We start from the raw sequence: 20,049 nt of genomic DNA on the forward strand, positions 1-20,049 counted from the left end.
TGTCTCTCTCTCTCTCTCTTTATAGATGCTGAATCAGGGAAACTTGCATAACAGTTTTAGTTAATAAACATCTATCTAAATACATTTATCTATATTTATCTCAACCCAGGAAATTGTTTTCGTGCAGGGTTCTCTCTCTCCTCCCCAGTGAGTATATACCCATTTTAGGTGTTGGTCCTGGATCCACTTCCTTGGTGTTTGTGTTGCGATAAGCTGAGGTCCTCACACTGATGACCAGGAAGACCCGCTCCTCTCCGTTGTCTCACCTACACGTGTGGGTTTTTGTTTAACCCAGAGTGAAATGTTGCGAGATGATTGTGTTGGTGACGAGAATGACTACATGATTCCACTGACATTAAGCAAGATGGTAACAGTTACGGAAGAGTAGAGAGCGGTTTAACCTTGGTAGCGGGCAGGATAGTGGGAACCCGAAGAGGGGAAAAACTATCGTGACCCTCACCAGCAGTAGTAGCGCCGCCAACACCGCCGCTGCTGCGACCTTCGTCCACTTTCACCCTTGTTCGTCGGGCTGTAGAGCTGCCTGCACTCCTACCAATATATTCACTCAGTGCTGGGGATGATGGGGGGAGGGGCCAGGAACAGATCTTGCGCATGCGTGTTGAACGTGTTAGTTTTATGGTTCTGACAATACTCTATAATTATGAATATTAGTTTTAACATTAATATTAACATAATTAGTTGGCAATTATTTGTAAAATTATGATGGGTTAGTTCTATTATGCTTCTCATATTCCTCAAGTCCCATCATTGCCTTTAGCTCGTTATATCCAGCTCTATATTTCTTCTATTACGGTAGTTTTTAACACGTGTTTGATATCATTCGGAAATTAAATAAGATAGAATGTTTAGCAATAACTACTCTCTTCAGACCTCACCCACCATGTCGACATACAATAGCGCGTGGTTCGTTCCTCATCAGAAAAATTGCGTGATTAAACTGATTGTTATCCAAATATGGCAGAATTATCTTCCCGGTGCACCTGCAGTTTCCCGAGTGGAAAGTCTTGTTTACGTTTGTATGGATAACTTTCTTCCTGACAAGGGATTTGGCGAAAATGTTCTTGATATTAATTACAACAAACCCAGCGTTTTAAATTATTAAATGCTTTGTATCAACACCCCCCTCCCCTGCCGTACAATTTTAGTGCAGGGGCAGAGAAGAACACGAAGCTAAATGTGCTGTTCACTTATTGTTGCTACATAAGTGACAATAACTGAACTACATCCTGACGAATTCGTTCATAATCCCTCAAATATACATTCATTCGCCAGTTACTGCTCACAAACAAAACTACAGATTTTCAGAATGAATCTTAGAGTTCTTAAAAAGGTATCTGACGGCAAGTTAAGTGTCTCTCTCTCTCTCTACTCGGGAAAGATGGGTTAGGAATACTTGACTTGGCCCTCAGAAAATACGACTATCCACACCAAACACACGGTGCCTAATTGTAAACCCCTCAGTTGTTTAGTCATCAATCAAATGTTTAGATTAGCCATAATGTGATAATGGTAACACAGAAGGTGAAATGCGACACACACAGTTGAAGTTACGGCCTCATCTCCTCAGCTTTGTTTGTAGTGTTGTTGATGTTCTGGATGCAAGGATCCCCAGGGGCATTTCAGTTACACCGCTTTGTAATTATGTCCATTTCACATTCTTCATTTTACAGTCATAGGATAAAATGATACACGGGGTGGGGGTGATGTGGGTGACTTTCCAGTACCACCGGAGCCTGAGAGACGGCTGACGAGGTCATAACAGGGGTGCGCGGCCACTGGAAGGACGATGTTTGCATAGTTACACATAACGCATCCGTATATTAATGATAATTTGACTACCATACCCAGACGGCCCTTAAATACGTGGCTGATTTATAGAGGAGGAATTAATTATATCATCTTACGTATTGCTTCACAAAGCTATCGAAGAGAAAGAAAAAATGGACGACATTAAATGCGAGTTGGCACCAAGCGGCTAGTATCGGGAGGAGCTGGTTTCATCGGTGGGCGGAGCTTCGCAACTGACCTAACGCCGCCTCCCTTTATATTTTGATGAGCTCGACCCAAAGCTTTAGTGTGTTTACGGCTAAGTTAGAGGACGGAGAGGAGCCTGTGGGAACTTGTGTTTTGGCAGTTAGTACAGTACCAGCAGACGACGCAGAAGAGGAGCGCCCAGTTACTTTGTACCAACAGTAGCAGTCGCATCACTCTTTTACAACTAAGTGCCCAGCTACCTGCATCATGGATCTTGGTGGTACAGAGAGGGAAAAAGACAATAACAATGATTTTGACAATGAAAAGACCGCCACACGTCCAGACTTTCCGCTGGGTAATTCTCTCTTTTTGTATCTAAGTGGATTTGAGTGTTAATCCCCTGTATTAGTTTGTGTCGAAAGACTTTTTGTTTTTCTCTACTGGAAACGTTGAAAAAGTTCGTGGCTGGCCATTGGGGGTAATGCTGAAGTTGTGTTACATTGCAGCTGGATGATAGAAAACTACAACTTGTGGAAATACTTTGTCCTGCTGAGAAGTCGAGGATTATTTATGTTGCCTGAAAGTGTTGGACGAAGATCTGTGTTGATTCTCGTCGCTCTTCGTGGTGTGGATTCTATTAACACGGCGATTCTCCAACCGTCTTCGAAGATGTTGGCCATTGGATTAGATACTAAATCATAGAAGAAAATTCTTATCGTAACGTTACGAAAACATTTTTGGGGCGAATCTATAGTAGTGAGATGGTTATTTATCTGGCCGAGTAGAAAAGCTAATCTTAGGCAGCGTGTACATGTGGGGCTGCGTGAGGAGTAGATGTAACATGTGCTGTAAAGGTCAAGTGAGCATGTTGTGTTGAAGTCACATCACAGTCTTCAGATCAGGTGTGTGTAGCGAATATAGATGAGGAGTGCATTTAGTATTGAAGGAGAGTGTGGGCACGTTAAGTAAAAGATGGTTAGGTTAGGTGTGTAGTATGAAGAGACTAAGGTTGGTTGAATACCCTTAGTGAAGGCATAAGGCATCGGCAGTTGGAGATACACTAAAAAACCAGCTGGTGACTAACAAGGCATCACCAGCTGGAAGACTATGAGCCATCACACCCGCACTATCTGTTTACATCTCAGGAGACCACATGAAGTTATTTCCCTAGATTACACTTCGCACTTAAAGTTGAAAGTAATATTGGTAGAAGTAGTATATCAAGTGAGTTTGGCTAAGCTTTTAGTAGTATATAAAGTGAGTTTGGGTAAGCTTTAAGTAGTATTTCGAGTGGGTGTAGCAGCTTGTTGGTAGTATTTCGAGTGGGTGTAGCAGCTTGGCCGTAGTATTTCGAGTGGGTGTAGCAGCTTGTCAATAGTATTTTGAGTGGGTGTGGCAGCTTGTTAGTAGTAGTAGTGGGTGTTACTGAACTGAGTCCTTCAAGGCCTCCCGAGTTTCCAAGGCGGCACATACCCAAGAGGCTTCCGGGACGACGCTTAACAACTTCATTGTTTTTTAAACGTCATAAAGTTTATTCACTCCTGATACAGACGTCCAATAGCAGAAAAAATATTATTAATGCCTCCCCCTACCCTTCTCGTATCATATAGATGAAATTAGGATTATTTCTATAAACGTTTGAGATCGATGCCAAAAGTGATTTCGAAATTTTGTTTCGTGTGTTGACCACAATCTTACCATCGCGGGGCGGTCTCGTCCCCAACACTACCGAGCACTTGATCATTCTGAAAATTCTAGGCCCGGGTTTTGACCGCCAATATGCTGGATTAGTTTACATTTAAATGGATTAGTTTGCGTTTAGATGGGTTAGTAACCATGACCAACTGTTTTTAACCTAGTCTCTGCGTCCATAAAACGTATTTACAATTAATGATCAGAGAAGGTTGGTGCAAGCCTTGAGCTACTCATGGTAATATCTACACCTGTCTAGCCCAAAATGGGTGTGCAAACCAAGGATTTAATTGATCATTTCAATAATACCTGTATACAGTATTATGTGACTTGATAATTTTAATTCGCGTCGTAAATCGAATTACACATGGGGCTGGTCCTGGAGTGGTGAGACACCACCTCTCTGATAATTAAAACGGGAGTCGGTAGTTTCATAAGCCATTTAATTCTTTACAGCAACTCATCCCCTGATGTTAAATAGTGTATGACTTTCATAACGTAGTTATTTATATTGCTGTTGCTCTTGGACGAGGTCTTATATTTCATCCATGTTACTTTAAATCAAATATAAGTTATAATACTGAGAAGTTACGGCAACCTCGCTTCAACTCTTGTGATATTCCTATACAGCAACTCATTTCTTATATAATATATATATATATATATATATATATATATATATATATATATATATATATATATATATATATATATATATATATATATATATATATATATATATATATATATATATATATATATATATATTGCAACGACTACTGCTTGCGATACTACCTTCATTTTTATTACAATTTATTATAGTACAGTATTATCTTAAAGCATACCATATATTACTGTGTTTTAGATGCTAGAGATGGTAAACTGCACGAAATAAATACTGACCGCCTCAACAGATTAATACAGATTACAGATTGCCCCGGAGGGGGCTAGTTTATTGGGCACCCTTGACATCATAGATATATTTGGTTAACTAGTCGCCGTCAGGTGGGTGGGGAAGATGATGGCAGTGATAGAAGTAGGTTGAATGAGCGAATTGTTCTGGAATGTACTGCGAGTTTCTTATAGATACTACTTGCGGGAAATAAAAACACCTTATATCTGTGGCTTTATTTAAAATGCAAGGTTCATGTGAAACAAACATAAAACTGTGTTAACTTACAGTAGTGTCCAAGTGATTCTGTGATACAGCAATATAAACTTGCTATAATTTGTGTAACATTGCAGTTAATAGTGAGGAAAATAAGGTCTCTTTTTTTGGGGGGGGGGCACTATTTCAAAATAAACTTATATTGACTACTAAATATTTGTTAAAAAAATGGTTCACTGATGCAATCAAAATTTAATATATGATTCAAATGAACCGGATCGCACCGGCCTCAGCACATCCCTGGATATAACCCCTTCTTGTGAATAGTGAAAGTTCGATTCTTTTCAGAGAGCAAGTGGAAAAACTATCAGAGTTGAGAGAGAGAGAGAGAGAGAGAGAGAGAGAGAGAGAGAGAGAGAGAGTTGCTCAAGTGATAAGCTGTGTACAGTATATAGCTACTTTCATCGTGTTCTGTTGATCCCTCACCCTTACCACCCTCTACCCCCTCTCCAGAAAAATTCCCAAGCTCTACAATCTGCAACATCCGCATCTTCTTGGTGCCGATGTTATACTCAAAACATGTCAAAACAACCTGCCTGTTCTCCGTAACCGTTGGCTGAATACAGGATCACCCTGACCGACCTCCTACAGGAAGTGCGGGGCCGTACCCCTCACCCCTGCATAGTTTTGAAGGTCCTCAACCATTGCCACAAGTACCAACCCATCTTGAGTTTTCTTTCCCGTGGGCGATATTTTCCCCCCATTTTTACTGCCGCTTCAGTACCACGGGCGGTTACGGCGCCACCGTTGTCGTATACTGTAGCTAACTACAGTAGATGGAAGGTACTCTAGTTCTTCTCAGACGAAGAGTTTACTTGTAATATAATACCAAACTACCTCTTTTTCTTTGGGAAAAATAATCGGAGAAGATGAGGAATTATTGGCATCTGAAGTAGTTGTAAATAAGAATCGGTATCGAAGGGTTTTTTAATGAGGGGGAAAGAAGAGTTCAACAACTTTTAAAAAAAAGGTTCTTGAAAGCGTAATATGAACAAATATCCCACTGCTTAAATTCTCGTAAACTTTCGACATCCAACACAAATATAAATGCACGATAGTAATCGAACATGTTAAAATAATTTGAAAATAACGAATTCTGTTGCTGAGGCACTTTTAAGAACAGTGCGAGGAATTTAGATTTTACTCACGTATTCATCATCGGGGCCCCGGTGTACAGTATATGGTAATATGCCCCCACGCATGTTGACCTTAAACTCATAGACTCGCATGGTGGTACACTTTGAACTTACATGACAGTATTTCACCTTTTATTTGTCTCTAATTATGCTGTACCAGATTGCAGTCCATTGGCATCTGCAATTATTATTATTATTATTATTATTATTATTGACATTAACGTGTGTTCTGAAGAACTTCGACGTTGCAACCCCTTGTTGTCATGAGAATTCTTTCATCATATAAGTCCAATCATGTTACTTTCTGCTGATGGCAACCCCATGCCTTTAAGTACGGTACCTGGAGACACCTAATCAGGAATTTGTAGTCCCATTTTCATTAATTAACTATCTTAAATATGGATATTTCTAGAGAAAGGATACTTGTTAAAATGTAATTCTAACTCGACTGCATCCCTTATTTTTTCGTCTTATGTTTTATCAGTTTTTAAATAATTGTAGTTTTTCCGATATAATGTAAGAATTTTACGGATGAATACTTTCGACTTAGAGTGATATGTCTGTGTGTTCTATTACAGGCGCGGTACTGCTGGACCTGGAGGAACGCGACCTACCCAGCATCGCTTCCCGGGTGGTGGACAAAATGATCGCATGCGACCAGATTCCATCAGACCAGCGTGAAGCAGTTATCCGCGTTCTCCTTCTTAGGCACAAACACATCCGAGAGAATCAGTCCTCTTTCCGGCTCCCCTCCTTGGGATCAAAGAGCGCTCTAGTCAGGTAAGTTTCACCCTCACTGCAGCAACACACCGGCTGAAATAGAATAGTAATACTGTACTGATACAGAGGAGGAACCATTTGAATAGGGTTTTTTTATTGTTAACTTAACATTTGAAGATTTACAAATGCTAGAAAGATGACGCTTGCTTTCCTTTGTGATCCCATTCAGTTCCGAGGAAAAATTGCAGCCATCATCAACAAGTGTGAGTTTGGACGGCAGCGGAATACGGGCGTCCGTGCGTAAGGCAGGACTCTCCAACCTTTTCCACGTGAATACCTTCTCCAGCTTCCTCCGCAGCAACTCCACTGATGACCCAAACAACGTTGTCTCTAATGGCGGCATCTCCAAGGACCCCAACCCTGAGACTAGGAGAAGCTTCAGTCACGACGACTCGTACACTCAGGTAAGTTTACTGACTATTGACACCATCTTTAGCGTCATAAACAGCTACCTTGGTGGAGGGTGAATCCTCAGCTGACATTATAGTGGGAACTTGGAGGTGGAGGTTACTTTACACAGTAGTGGGTGAAGGTTAAGGTTACTTTACACAAAATATTAAGTAGGAGTGGCTTGAATCAGCCCTAATACATCTTTGTATTTCAAATAGGAAATACCTTTTACTCTCAAGAGAAACTTAATTTAATATCGAAGATACCGAGAGCCCATACCAATACGAGAAACTGAAGTTCTTATTCAGTTACAGAACTGCGCACAATATACGAAGACAGTACCTTCGCCAGCCCTTGAAAATATTGGTTCTCTTAAGAAAAAAAAATTTCTGTGGAATATTTCAGGAATTAAAAAAGTAAGATGAAAAATTAAACATTCTTCTGGGGCCTCGGTCTCCGGCAGAGCACAAATTGAAGACGACGTATGTGAACTCTACAGTCACCTCTAGTGTGGTACTTCATTGTAGCTGTGATGGATGTCGATTTTTTGGTTATGGTGAAATATTTTTAATTTTAAAGACTTTGGTGAAAGATTTTGAAGTAAGCCGAGAAGACCAGATATGTTTAATGGGAGTGTCGGCCAAGGACAGTATGTTAATGGCATGGCTAGCAGTATGTTGTAACTGATCACCATTGGTGTAAGAGACCACCACCCAATGTCTTCCGTCGTCATCGTCCACTACACACCTTCACATTTGCGTTTACAGTTGTGTCCTTGACGGCTGGCCCGGCCGACACCAACCTACTGTATATACACCACCCAAAACAAACCTGAACGTCGCTGGTGACCGCTCATGAACGTTCCTGTCCTGTAGTTTTATCACCTTATCCTTGATATAATTTTTTATAGACAACGGCCTAATTAATGTCGCATAACTGGAACCCACTTTTTTTAGGCTTATTACCTTTGGTAAAATCCCCGAAGTGAATAATACAGGTGGGAGTGGTCAACCTTGTGACGGTGCGGGTAACATGGCATTGATATACAACCTGCAATACTTAAATCCTTCAACCCACATCTCCCACAAGGCTCACATTGCTACGTCAGTTAAAAAATTAACAATCTAACTTGCTGATTATATATATATATATATATATATATATATATTTTTTTTTTTTTTTGAGAGACCTGCTGAGGACGGGAGTTCCCCGTAAGGCGGTGACCGTTTAGGAATGCCGCCATCTATAAGCCCTTGGCTGGCATGGCCGTGATCCCCGCCACGCCTACTTAGGCTTTACCTGTTGAAAAGCTTGAATGAGGTTGCAGCATTACTTCCCACAGAGCGCCTCTGTGCCGCCCGTTGCGCATTGCTAACATCGACCTTTTGAGTAAATATTATACACGCAAACATAATTACCGTAAACTCTCAAGGCATACAGAACAGTGCGTGAATCTACGTTATTCAAACCCAAATTTAGGACGACAGTAGCAAAGTGTATGCAGACCCATATTCTAGTTTTCTATAGTAATTTATGAGACGGTTGGTAGATAGCTATTATCTTATTCCCCCCAGAATATAGCAAATAACTTGTACGGTATTCGTAGGGCGGAATTCGTTCCAAAAAGTTTTTTTTAATTGAGGGGAAGGAGGGGAGTAAAGATTGGTAGTAGCCGATTATACAGTGTACTTTCCCTAAGTCCAACTCAGAGTAGTCATGTAGCACCCTGGGTTTATATATATATATATATATATATTTTCAGTCACTTAACACAATACAGTATATCCAAGTTATCTACATTTTACTGTATGCTTATGGAAGAAGGTTGCTATTCATATGCAACAAATATATGTATACTGTATAAGCACAACTATTCGAGAAATTATAAAACAGTAGAGATGAATAACCCCCAAAAAATATGTTTTTCACAGAACTATCTCGATTCACAGAACCTAATTCCAGACCAAACAGAAGAGCATCACATCTTGGTATGTTAACACTGGTACTTTGTAGTTTACCAGAATATGCTTCGTTGATGCAAGGCAATACCTACTGAATGAATTTACCATATGCCATTGCTAACATTTTGTTTCTAGGCTTGCACTGATTTTAGTTTACTTGTAAAATATTTTTTAAAAATCCAGTTTACACTTTTGGAAATTAAATTGCACAATGCGATTGAATGCTCCACTCTTTGTTTGAGTCAGCTGAGCTACTTAAACGTCTACAGGAACCTGCATGACCTCATGGTAGTGTACTGCAAGGTAGGTAGATAACAGGTAGCCTCACGCAGGCCCATAGTAATTCACTAATTGGCAACTCTACTCTTGAGATCACTAAGCCACGCCCCATATGCCACTTCATGCGTTTGTAATATTGTGGTATTATTATCCGTATAGATCCTTTCTCTAATCAAGATATACTAGCATAAAATGTTGTTAATCAGATATATATTTAATAATATGTAATATACAGTGTATATTGCCATGTAAATTATACAATAAGAAAATGTTTGACGAAATTTACAATAAAATGGGAACTCTGGTTGAATTGTAAAATATTCAATACCTTTCCTCCCATTTTAAATATCCCGCTTCTACTGTTTGATGTAACTCAGTGGGCAGAGCTTAATAAGTGATGTCATCGCTAGCCAATCAGCGACGTTGGGTGAAATTCAGCGGTCGAAAGTAAGATATTTATATTTATTTTATATATTTAATCAGTGGCTCCAATTAAAATAAAACAAAAAACCTCCTTTCCAAAATTTATTGTACAACTTTTAATACCATCATAAGCCTTCAAAAATACATAAATAAAAATTCCATTTTTATTTTCATTCTCGTAGATTCTATGGGAGTGAGGCTACCTGTTATCTACCTACCTTGAGTGTACTGTGTATGGAGGCTCATGAACATGTTGCTTCTACTGTCTGTGTTTCCTGCTTAAGAACTTTATTATCTTCCATATTATTTTTGGCATGCTGTAATATTTTACATGTGTATTTGTTAGTATTTTATCAGATGTTATTCTTAGGCCTGAAGCACCCCAAATCTCACAAATCTTATCTACATTTAGTAAACTGCTTCTAATGCATCAGAGGGATAAAATCTAATGGAAGCAGTTCAGCAAAGTTAATTTGTCTTAAATGTGGTGTGTGGCAACCATTTCTCAAAATTCATTACACTATTGTCTTGGATTACAACAGTACAGGATATATGCATATCTTTTAGTGGTAGTACATTGCTGGTATCTGTTTTTTACTCGGTAAAACAGGTAAGTGGAGGCTGTTTATATCATAAGTGCCTCACCTTCAATGGAAGATGTGAGATCTGGTGCGTCTAGGCTCTAAGGCATAAGTGCTTTCCTAGCTTTTTGTTAACATTAAAATTATACTGTACATGATATTAAACTACAAAATTAATGCCTCTATACTAAATACTTAATCCACATCAATATAAAGTATTACATTTGTTATACATAGTCCTGAATTATATATTTTAAATACTCGTACTTCACATTGAGAGCAGAGCTGACACACTTTGGCTCACTGTTTCACATCAGTGTAAGTGATGAATAGCCTCATACTTAAAGACTGAGGCACTTTTTCAGTTTTAAACAAATTAGTAAAATGTTTGAATATGGGAATGAGAGCAAATCTAGTTTCAGCAAAGTGAGTAGCAAGCACCAATAGGTTGTAGAATAAGAAGGGATATTTTGTCAGTGAATGTACAGCAATCCCGTGTGTTTTTCGCAGGGTTTTTTTATCGCGGTTTTGACCATAATATTATTTTTTTAATTAAAGAAAATTAATGTTTAAAGAATCTCTAAGCATATGATTATTTTATTTAACATTGTTTTAATGGATAATGATTCAAATAAGAGAAATTGTATATATTGAATATTATCACCCATTTCTTCAGATTGATATTGAAGGTGGTGATGGAACTAAAGATGGAAAAAGTGAATTACGCAAGAATAAGGACCTGATGAAAAAGATCCCAGAAGGTGCTGAAGCCACAGCTGTATTAGTTGGTGCTGTAGACTTCCTTAAGCACCCCACTATTGCCTTTGTAAGGCTGGCCGAAGGAGTTATGATGGATAATCTGGTCGAGGTGAGTTTTTGTGTCTAAAGGTACTGTTTTTCAAGAGATGTGCTTTTTATAAAGATACTGTTGTATTTATGTTTTATCCATTTTTCATTTTATTAATTTTTTTTTTCTTTTTTTTTTTAGGTTCCCATCCCAGTCAGGTTTATGTTTGTGCTCCTGGGTCCATTCCATGGTGAAATGGACTACCACGAGGTTGGTCGTTCAATATCCACCCTTATGTCTGATAAAGGATTTCACGAGGTGGCTTACCGTGCACACTCACGTGGACAACTGCTTTCTGCCATCAATGAGTTTTTGAATGCATCCATTGTCATGCCTCCTGCTGATTGGAACAATAAAGACCTGGTTCCTGTTGAGGATATCCGAGCAAAGGCTCAACAGATCATGAAGAAGAAGGAAAGTTTGAGGAACAAACGTTCACTGGCTGAACAAGGTAAACTGTGCTTTAAAGATGCTGTGTATATTTGCTTAAGGTAGGATATACATAAAGCTTTAGGTAGAACACAGAGATCCTGAGAGGTCTTAACAACTCTCAATTTTACTAGCACTTGAACTGTAAGACGAACAACAAAACATTATGGGTTAAATGATAGATAAACTTAAAAAGTTTTACCGTTATCGAGCTGATTATTGACAAAGAGGATAAAATTAAATACAGGTAGATAACTACAATACTGTATGCCTCAGTGTGTGCCCCATTTAGGGAGTATATTTTATCCAAGTGGTACTGTACTTAAATTCTGTCCAAGTGTGTGGCACCATTCCATCATGAATCATTGCTGTTGTGGCTGTGATCCTACGTTTTAGTTAGGAATATTGTTGAAATTTGTTTCTCGTGCCACATCCTTCATAAACCCTTGTAACAAAAGAGTCAAGGAACTCATGCCCAGAGATTTGGTAGTTATGGTATTGGACCATCTCGCCTAACCAATGCCCTGGAAAGTGTTTCTCATGGGAGCTACAGTGTATGGAACTTTCATAGTGCATAGCAGTTATCAGTGTGTGTGTGTTATTTAAGTTTCATCATTACTTTCTATGGAGCTCGTGCCATTTATTTACTTTTTTTCATCCTTCCAGCTGTAGCTCCAGTGTCTGCGGGGGATGATGATGGGGATAAGAAACCTCCGCCAAGAGATCCTTTGATGCGCACAGGAAAACCATTTTACGGTTTGATTCAAGACATTAAGATCCGCTACCCCCAGTATCTCTCGGATCTTAGAGATGGCCTTGATGGTCAAGTTGCTGCTGCTGCCATCTTCATCTTCTTTGCAGCCCTTTCAGCTGCCATTACCTTTGGTGGCATGTATGGTATGAAAATATATTTACATTCTTATCTTTAATCATAATACTCTAAATTTCTTTCTGAACATTGACCTACTTATTTGTTTATAATTGTTTAAATTATTATTTATTTTTTAACTTTACCCAACATTACATACAATGCAGTACATTAATATTATATTTCAGGTGACAAAATGGATAATTATATTGGTGTTGGTGAATGTCTTCTTATTTCGTCTGTGAATGGTGTCATCTTTGCTCTGTTTGCTGCTCAACCATTACTTATTATTGGTGCTACGGGACCCCTTATGATTTTTGACATGAGTCTGTACCAGGTGAGTCTCCTTTATGTCAGTAGGAATATGGATATTGTGATGTTATTGCTGTTTACTTAGTTGAGAAAAATATTTTCCAACACTTAACTGTTTTTTTTTACCTAATTAACATGCAACATAATAGTAGTTTGAATTTCATTACCAAATTAGCATGTATTGTAATTTTATTTCCATTTTATAACTACAGTACAGGTGTATTACACATTACAGTACAGTATACAGTAGTCGGTTCAGTGTTCTTCATTTGCAGTTGTATTAATGTTGTATTAAGAAGTTTAAGCTTACAGTGTTAATCACCGGCTCTTTCTTCTCCAGTTTTGTGTCACGTATGAACTTGATTTCCTGTCCATAAGAGTGTGGGTTGGTTTGTGGATGACAGTATTTGCACTGTTAATTGCTGCATTTGAAGCTGTTGCTATTGTCAAGAAAATAACCAGATTCACTGAAGAGATCTTCTCGACTTTGGTGTGCCTCATCTTCATTTATGAATCCTTTGTGAAGCTGGCTGGCATTTTCAAGGAACATCCCCTACAAGAAAAATACAACTTTGTAGATGCTAACCACACTGAAATGTAAGTTTTCATTAATTTTTGTCATAATTTGATAAGATTCCGATTATTGTCTGCCTTCTCCCTTTTCATATTCGTGAATTTAAACTTTTGTTTTTGTTTTTGTTACCAAACTTCTCCTTTTATTTTTGTAGGGTATATACTGTAGTGATAGAGGTAACCATCCTTTCCTTATGTTAATTTTCTTTCTTTAATCTCAAATATTATATGTTACTCCTTATGTAAGAAAGATAATAAAAATAAAGAAAATTGGAAGGAAAATCAGTTAAGAATGCCAAATGTAAATCAGGATAAAAGAGTGTAGATTATGCATGTAAGTCAGACCACCAAGTGAGACTTCAGTATGAATGTAGCTAAAGAAGTGAACTAATCAAGGTATAGAAAATGAATCATTTTAATCCCTCAAGTTAGACCATCCAGTGTAACGTAATGCTTTATTATTATAAATCCAGTTAGTACTGTAGCATAAATCTTTCATTTTAAATAAATAATATTTTAAACTACTGCTTAATGTACTATATTTCTGCCTGATACAGTATGTCTGGTACAATCATCAACGGAACTCTGTTCAATGGAACAAATGTCGATGGAGGTGAAGTTGATTTTGTAAATCCTGCCCAACCAAACACTGCTCTTCTGTCAATGATTCTCATGCTGGGAACCTTCATCATTGCTTTTAAGCTGAAGCACTTCCGTAACTCTAAATTCCTTGGAAGAAGTGTAAGTTTCACAAAGCTCTTATCCAAATAGAGTTCAAGAAATGAAAACCGTATAGAATATTTTTGTTTCTCTTATACTGTAGGTATTAATTTATAATTTATTCAACTTTACCTCAGAAATACTATTCAATAAATAGCTTTCAGTGCATTTGCTTTCTTCTATATTAGAACACATAGTAATAATTATCAATTAGTCAGCCAATATTGTTATTAAATTTAAGATACATAGATATTCCCTTAAAGTTTAAACTATATTTCTTAATACATATTAAACCAAAGAATCTAAACAAATATTTGTTGTCATGTTTGCACTAAGGCAACTCCTGACATATTTGTAAGTACTGCATTTTACTTTCTTACCTACATTTTGCATAAGATTTACCCGGTTGTTTTATATTCAACAGGTACGCCGTGCTCTTGGTGATTTTGGTGTACCTATTTCAATTGTTCTTATGGTACTGTTGGACTACTTGATTCAAGACACTTACACTGATAAGCTCACTATGCCTGTGGGTATCCAGCCTTCCAACCCTGCTGTCCGTGGTTGGTTGATTAGTCCTCTAGGTGCTACCAAACCATTGCCTGTGTGGTGTATGTTTATTGCTGCCCCTGCATCTCTACTCCTCTTCTTCCTCATCTTCCTTGAAGAGAATATCTGCCAGTAAGTCTTTATTTTTGTTGAGAGATTTACATTGAAACTATTTGCTCATTGGCTACTTTGTTAAGAATAGGTTAATTTTTATACAGTACCTGTATGCTGTTTTCATTATTTTTTCTTTTCTTTTCACAGCCTGATTTTGAGCAAGCCAGAGCGTAATATGGTCAAAGGATCAGGCTTCCACTTGGATCTGGTCCTTTCATGTTTCATCAACTTAATAGCTGGCCTCTTTGGTGCTCCATTCATGGGTCCAGCTTGTGTCAGAACTGTTTCACACACATCAGCACTCACAGTCATGAGCTCTACTCAGGCTCCTGGAGAATCCCCTAAGATTGTTGGTGTTAAAGGTGTGTAATTAGTCATCAGTATTCTTTAACACACTCATGCATGCACAGTCACTCTCTCTCTCTCTCTCTCTATAAGCCAGTATTCACTCAATCTTCCTTCTCTTTTTACAAGCAGTGCTCATGCACCCTTTTCTTCTCATTAATCAGCACTGCCAGTCTCTCTCTTTATTATTCCGTACCCCCTTTTTTTCCCCACCTTGTTTTGTAATACCCACACACCTCGGCTACATTTTCTGGACTACATTTTTAAACTGCTCTCATTCTTCAACTCCTATTAAATTGATCATAAGTAGAATAGGAATTGTATTACAGTATTTACATTCATGACATTTTCTCCCTGCATATTAATTCTTACAACTACGTACTGTAGAATCTACAGTGCGTGAGAAGGTGTTTACATTACTTTAATTACCACTAAAATTGATTGATGAGTATGGTGGAGAAGTTCCACCTCACACTGGCAATGAAGCTGCAATACTGTATATGGGAGAGGATTTCACATGACTATTGCTTGTGACTGTACCTCAGCACATAATCTTATTTTAGTCTGGAATCATTTCTTCCTTAAAGGAACTTCACATTTTTAATGTACTGTATTCATATTTTCCTTAAGTGAAAATTGAAGCAAAGGTACAAGGCTTCAATTTTGTGTATGGATTTAGTATCCAGAGAAATTGAGTGAAGAGTTTTGTTATTTCCACCTTTCTGCGGATTCAAGATGCATTTTATAGAAAATTAATAGACTAAATTATGATTACATTGCAGATTGTAAAGTTTGCATGTTTTGAAACATATTTACTATTTATGAGATGACCATAGAATCTTTTGAATGCTAAGTACTTCAAAATTAATCAAAACAATCTTTTGTCTTACAGAGCAGCGACTGAGTGCCCTTGTGGTGTCTATCATGATTGGACTGTCAGTGCTTTTATCAGTTGCTCTTAACATGGTGCCAAAAGCAGTTCTGTTTGGCATCTTCCTCTACATGGGAGTTTCCTCTACTGCTGGTATTCAGTTCCTGGAGCGATTGATTCTTGTTTTAATGCCTATCAAGCACCACCCTAATGTTCCCTATGTGAAGAAGGTAATATATTCATCAAATGTATTTACTGTAGCTCAAAGTATGTAGGAATTTGTATTCATACAAAATGTGTTAAACATTGTGCATGAGGGACAAGCAAAGGTACAGTATTTGTGCAAACACTGAATTTATTGTTGGATTAAAAAATGTAGTATTACTTATAGTTACTGGCACCTTATAAGTGTAAAAACAAGAGCTGAATCTGTATAAATTTGAAGAAAAAATCATCTACAAATCTAAAAGCTACAACTGTGGCTATGAGGTACAGGTATTAACTGGAATTAAGGTTTTCAGGAATTTTCATATATAAAACAAAATTAAAATTTCATTTAGGAGTGATGTGATATGGCTACACTTGGCTGCTGTTGCAAAGTAAAATTATTTTTTATGGTATTTCAATTTAGTTTCTTTTACTGCTTAGGAAACAAGACAACGTAAATTTGTAAAAAAAAAAAAAGGCTTTTATTGTTGCTTAAAAATGGAGAATTTGAAAAAATGTACAAGGAAGTAAAGTATCAATAACTGATAGGGAAAAGGGTTTTTGTGTAGTGAACTTTATTTTAATGTTATAGCTACTGTATGTATTCTTGGATATAGGAATTTTTTTTTTATTACAAACCACATTTTATACTTGCAGGTTCGCACCTGGAAGATGCACATTTTCACTGGAATTCAGTTGATAATGTTGGTGGTGTTGTGGATTGTAAAGCAATCACCAGCTGCCCTCTGCTTCCCCTTCGTCCTTATGCTTCTTATCCCAATGAGACTGTACCTCTTACCTTATGGGTTCTCCAATCCTGAACTTAGTGCGGTAAGCTTCAACCACTTGAAATTTTTTTTATAAATATTACAACATATACAGTATTATAGAGTACGGATATTTATGAAAATTAATACACATGTAGTACGTCTTAACATTATTTGTTTGTCAGCTTACTGAGAAAAAAATTATGCTTTAAAATAAACATCTTTTTCTATAGCTTGATGGTAAGGAAGCCACTGCTAGTACCGACAAAGATGAGGAGCCCGACTTCTTCGAGGAAACTCACGGTCTTCCTACCCATGTTGATCATCATCATCAGAGCTGAGCAATTTGATACTCTACTTTTGAATTCCCTCACCTGCCATAGCACTTGTACTTTCCTTCAGTACATTCGAAATTGTATATTATTCTTATTTGTAATATACAAGGGACTTTTTTTATGTGAAAATATGCAGAATATTGTTTCCAATGCTAGTTTAAGAGAAAACAATTCAGAGTTTACATTGTTAAGGCTCATGTTTTAACAGTTTCTTTTGATTTTAATTTTTATATGAAAGGCTTCCAACCCCTACTGCTTCTCTACTTGGATATTTTATACTGTACAGTATATAATTATCTTTGGCAGAGGATCTTTTCATGCTGTGCATGATATTAAAGTTTAACTTGGCACTTGGTTATGATGGTGTAGCATTTGTTTACTCTCGATCATTTTAGACTGATTTAAGGTACATTACCCATCGATGTAGCTGCTTTTCTAAAGTAGCTCATGGAACACCATTTTGATTTTGCTAAACTTAAGCTCAAATACTATTTTGCAGACTGACAAATAGTTGTTCACATGGGACTATTGTAAAACATGAGATTTGCCTATCTAAGAGTTGCCTTGATTCATAAGTTGTGAAAATAGAGTACAAGACTGTCGTCATTCCATAAAACGGTGCTATATAACAGATGGGAATTTTTTAAGCATATCATTTTCAAAGGAAGTTAACTTGAGATTGTTATGCTCCGTCCATCAGTATTTAAGGAAGTAAACATATTTATTTTATGATGAGAAAATTATACTATAGTTAGAAATAGATATAGAATTGCTCAAATTAGTTGATTTTGAAGAATATGACAATGTCTATAATGAGGGAGAAGAAGACCATTCATTATGTTGTGCATTGTGTGTGATGTTAAGTAGTATTTAACGACTACTTGAGGTGCTACCAGTAGTAAAGTAGGATATTTAAAATTATGTGAATACTACCTTTGTGTGACTACAATGATTAGTCACTGTTGTTATCCCAGTGAATCCACTCAGACATTCAGTCTGTACACAAGAAAATCCACTCTTTATTTTTTGGTGTACATCTCTCCAGTGTCTGATGAACTTTGAAGGGCTTTGTGTGCTGTCTCGTGTCTTCTAATAATTGGTGGGAAAACTTCTCGTCACAACCTCAGACTCCTGCTATCCTTTGTTGATCATTTTAGTCTTAAACACCAGCAACTAGACAGAACTAGTTGTTAAGGGTGTTGTGGCCACTAACTTCAGGCTGTTTCCTTCCACTCCATGTGCCAAATTTGTTTTAGCAATTTTCTTTTATATAGATATAACTCTTCTTTGTGCTGGAATAGTAAATATGTGAAATATTAGACTGATCAATACTCGATAATCAGAGATTTAATGGTACCATGGTTTTATATATATATATATATATTTTTTTTTTTTAAGGTACAATGTCTTCAGTATGCATTTACATAATTAAGCCATTATATTCTACAAAATATTATGTATCAAATATAAAAAAAATAATCCTCCCATTTGGTTGGACATGAAGATGTTACACATATTCTTGGGTGACACTATTTATATATATTTTTTTTTAGATTTGATTGTATTATATGCATGAAATAACCAGCTCTTCATGTCAACCCATAGAATATTGTACGATTAGGCATATTCATTTGGAAGCAAATTAAAGACATGATGGAGTAAACCCATTTTTGTATGTATATACTGATGAATCAGCAGATTATACCATTATTATTTAGATGTCTGTTTTCTCTGGTATTTTTGCTGTGCACATATGTTTGTATATAAATATATTGAGTTATGAGATATTATCTCTTAAACAAGGTATATTAAACATGAAAGGTGAATGAACATTCTTTTCATACCCTCAGGGCAATGAAAATTTTGGAGAAGGGAAAGTATGATATTCATGGATCTGGAAAAAGCATATGACTTACTCGAAAAATAGCAAAGTCAGAGGTATAGGTGTCCCTCATTTAACGATTGGGCTGCGTTTCTGAAAAAAATTCTTATTAAGCAAATTGATCACTAAACGAGGGATAACGAGAAATAATATCCTAAACGAAGAATAATATCCATGTAATTGCATAGCCAAGTAGCCGATTTGCCACCCGGTGCCTCTTCTGGATAGATATATCCAAAAAATATTCATAAGGTCAAAAACAAAGATAAAATAAACATTTCTTATGTGCTCGGCATGGGAGATCTCTCGGCCGTTCTTTGTCTTGTGAACTGATTCCCAAATAGCAATGCTGTAATTTTTTCTTTAACTTCCAGTAGACCACCTTAATCCAGACTAATTGGGGGGGTAGTGCAGTCCATATTAAGCGAATTTCCGGATAAAGTGATCACTAGAAGGGGTTTATTTAATCTGTATAAGGTCTGCATTAACCGAGTAAAATACAGATGGCAGTCTCGATTGCTGTCTGGCACACACGTACGCCAGCCCCAACCGCTTTGTTTACAAGCCAGCCGCAGTGGTATTACACTGCTACACCCTTGTGTGTGCATCTCTTAACTCCTGTAGACCTTTTATGACTTTTTGAACTAATTACCATGGCTGCCAAAGGCAAGACAACTTCAAAAGGAAGTCAGAAGAGGGCCAGAAAGGAGTTTAGCTTGAAGGACAAGCTAGCAGTTGTGGATGATCACGAGAAAGATCTGTCTGCAAAACTTTTGATGAAGAAATATGACTTGAAAAAATCAACCATCAACAGCATCACCAACT

General features: G+C 37.3%; 1 protein-coding gene across 3 annotated transcripts; it reads left to right on the forward strand.

The window, feature by feature from the left end:
* Nucleotides 1–2,078: 2,078 nt before the first annotated feature.
* LOC121879501 (band 3 anion transport protein-like) lies at nt 2,079–19,168 on the forward strand. Of its 3 annotated transcripts, none has more exons than XM_042386142.1 (15): nt 2,079–2,350; nt 6,570–6,771; nt 6,941–7,175; nt 9,093–9,149; nt 11,082–11,273; nt 11,394–11,703; nt 12,348–12,578; nt 12,738–12,886; nt 13,202–13,458; nt 13,992–14,175; nt 14,579–14,835; nt 14,965–15,179; nt 16,055–16,263; nt 16,898–17,071; nt 17,241–19,168. In XM_042386142.1, exons 1-15 carry the CDS (start codon nt 2,263–2,265, stop codon nt 17,346–17,348), a joined length of 2,868 nt encoding a protein of 955 aa, XP_042242076.1. In that variant the 5' UTR covers nt 2,079–2,262; the 3' UTR covers nt 17,349–19,168. The 3 variants fall into 3 exon arrangements, with proteins under 3 accessions (XP_042242076.1, XP_042242077.1, XP_042242078.1); XM_042386143.1 differs by having other exon boundaries at nt 9,111–9,149; XM_042386144.1 differs by lacking the exon at nt 9,093–9,149 and having other exon boundaries at nt 2,080–2,350.
* The last annotated feature ends 881 nt before the right edge of the window (nt 19,169–20,049 follow it).

This window comes from Homarus americanus, unplaced genomic scaffold (genome assembly GCF_018991925.1).
Source record: "Homarus americanus isolate GMGI-L3 unplaced genomic scaffold, GMGI_Hamer_2.0 scaffold32340, whole genome shotgun sequence".
NCBI classification, from domain to species: Eukaryota; Metazoa; Arthropoda; class Malacostraca; order Decapoda; family Nephropidae; genus Homarus; species Homarus americanus.

What these genes read in the sequence shown, in the direction of transcription:
- LOC121879501 (XM_042386142.1), top strand. Translation starts at nt 2,263, where the DNA reads ATGGATCTTGGTGGTACAGAGAGGGAAAAAGACAATAACAATGATTTT. An exon ending in ACGACGACTCGTACACTCAG is followed by an intron (nt 7,176 to 9,092) that starts GTAAGTTTACTG and finishes TGTTTTTCACAG; the next exon opens with AACTATCTCGATTCACAGAA. An exon ending in TACCTTTGGTGGCATGTATG is followed by an intron (nt 12,579 to 12,737) that starts GTATGAAAATAT and finishes ATTATATTTCAG; the next exon opens with GTGACAAAATGGATAATTAT.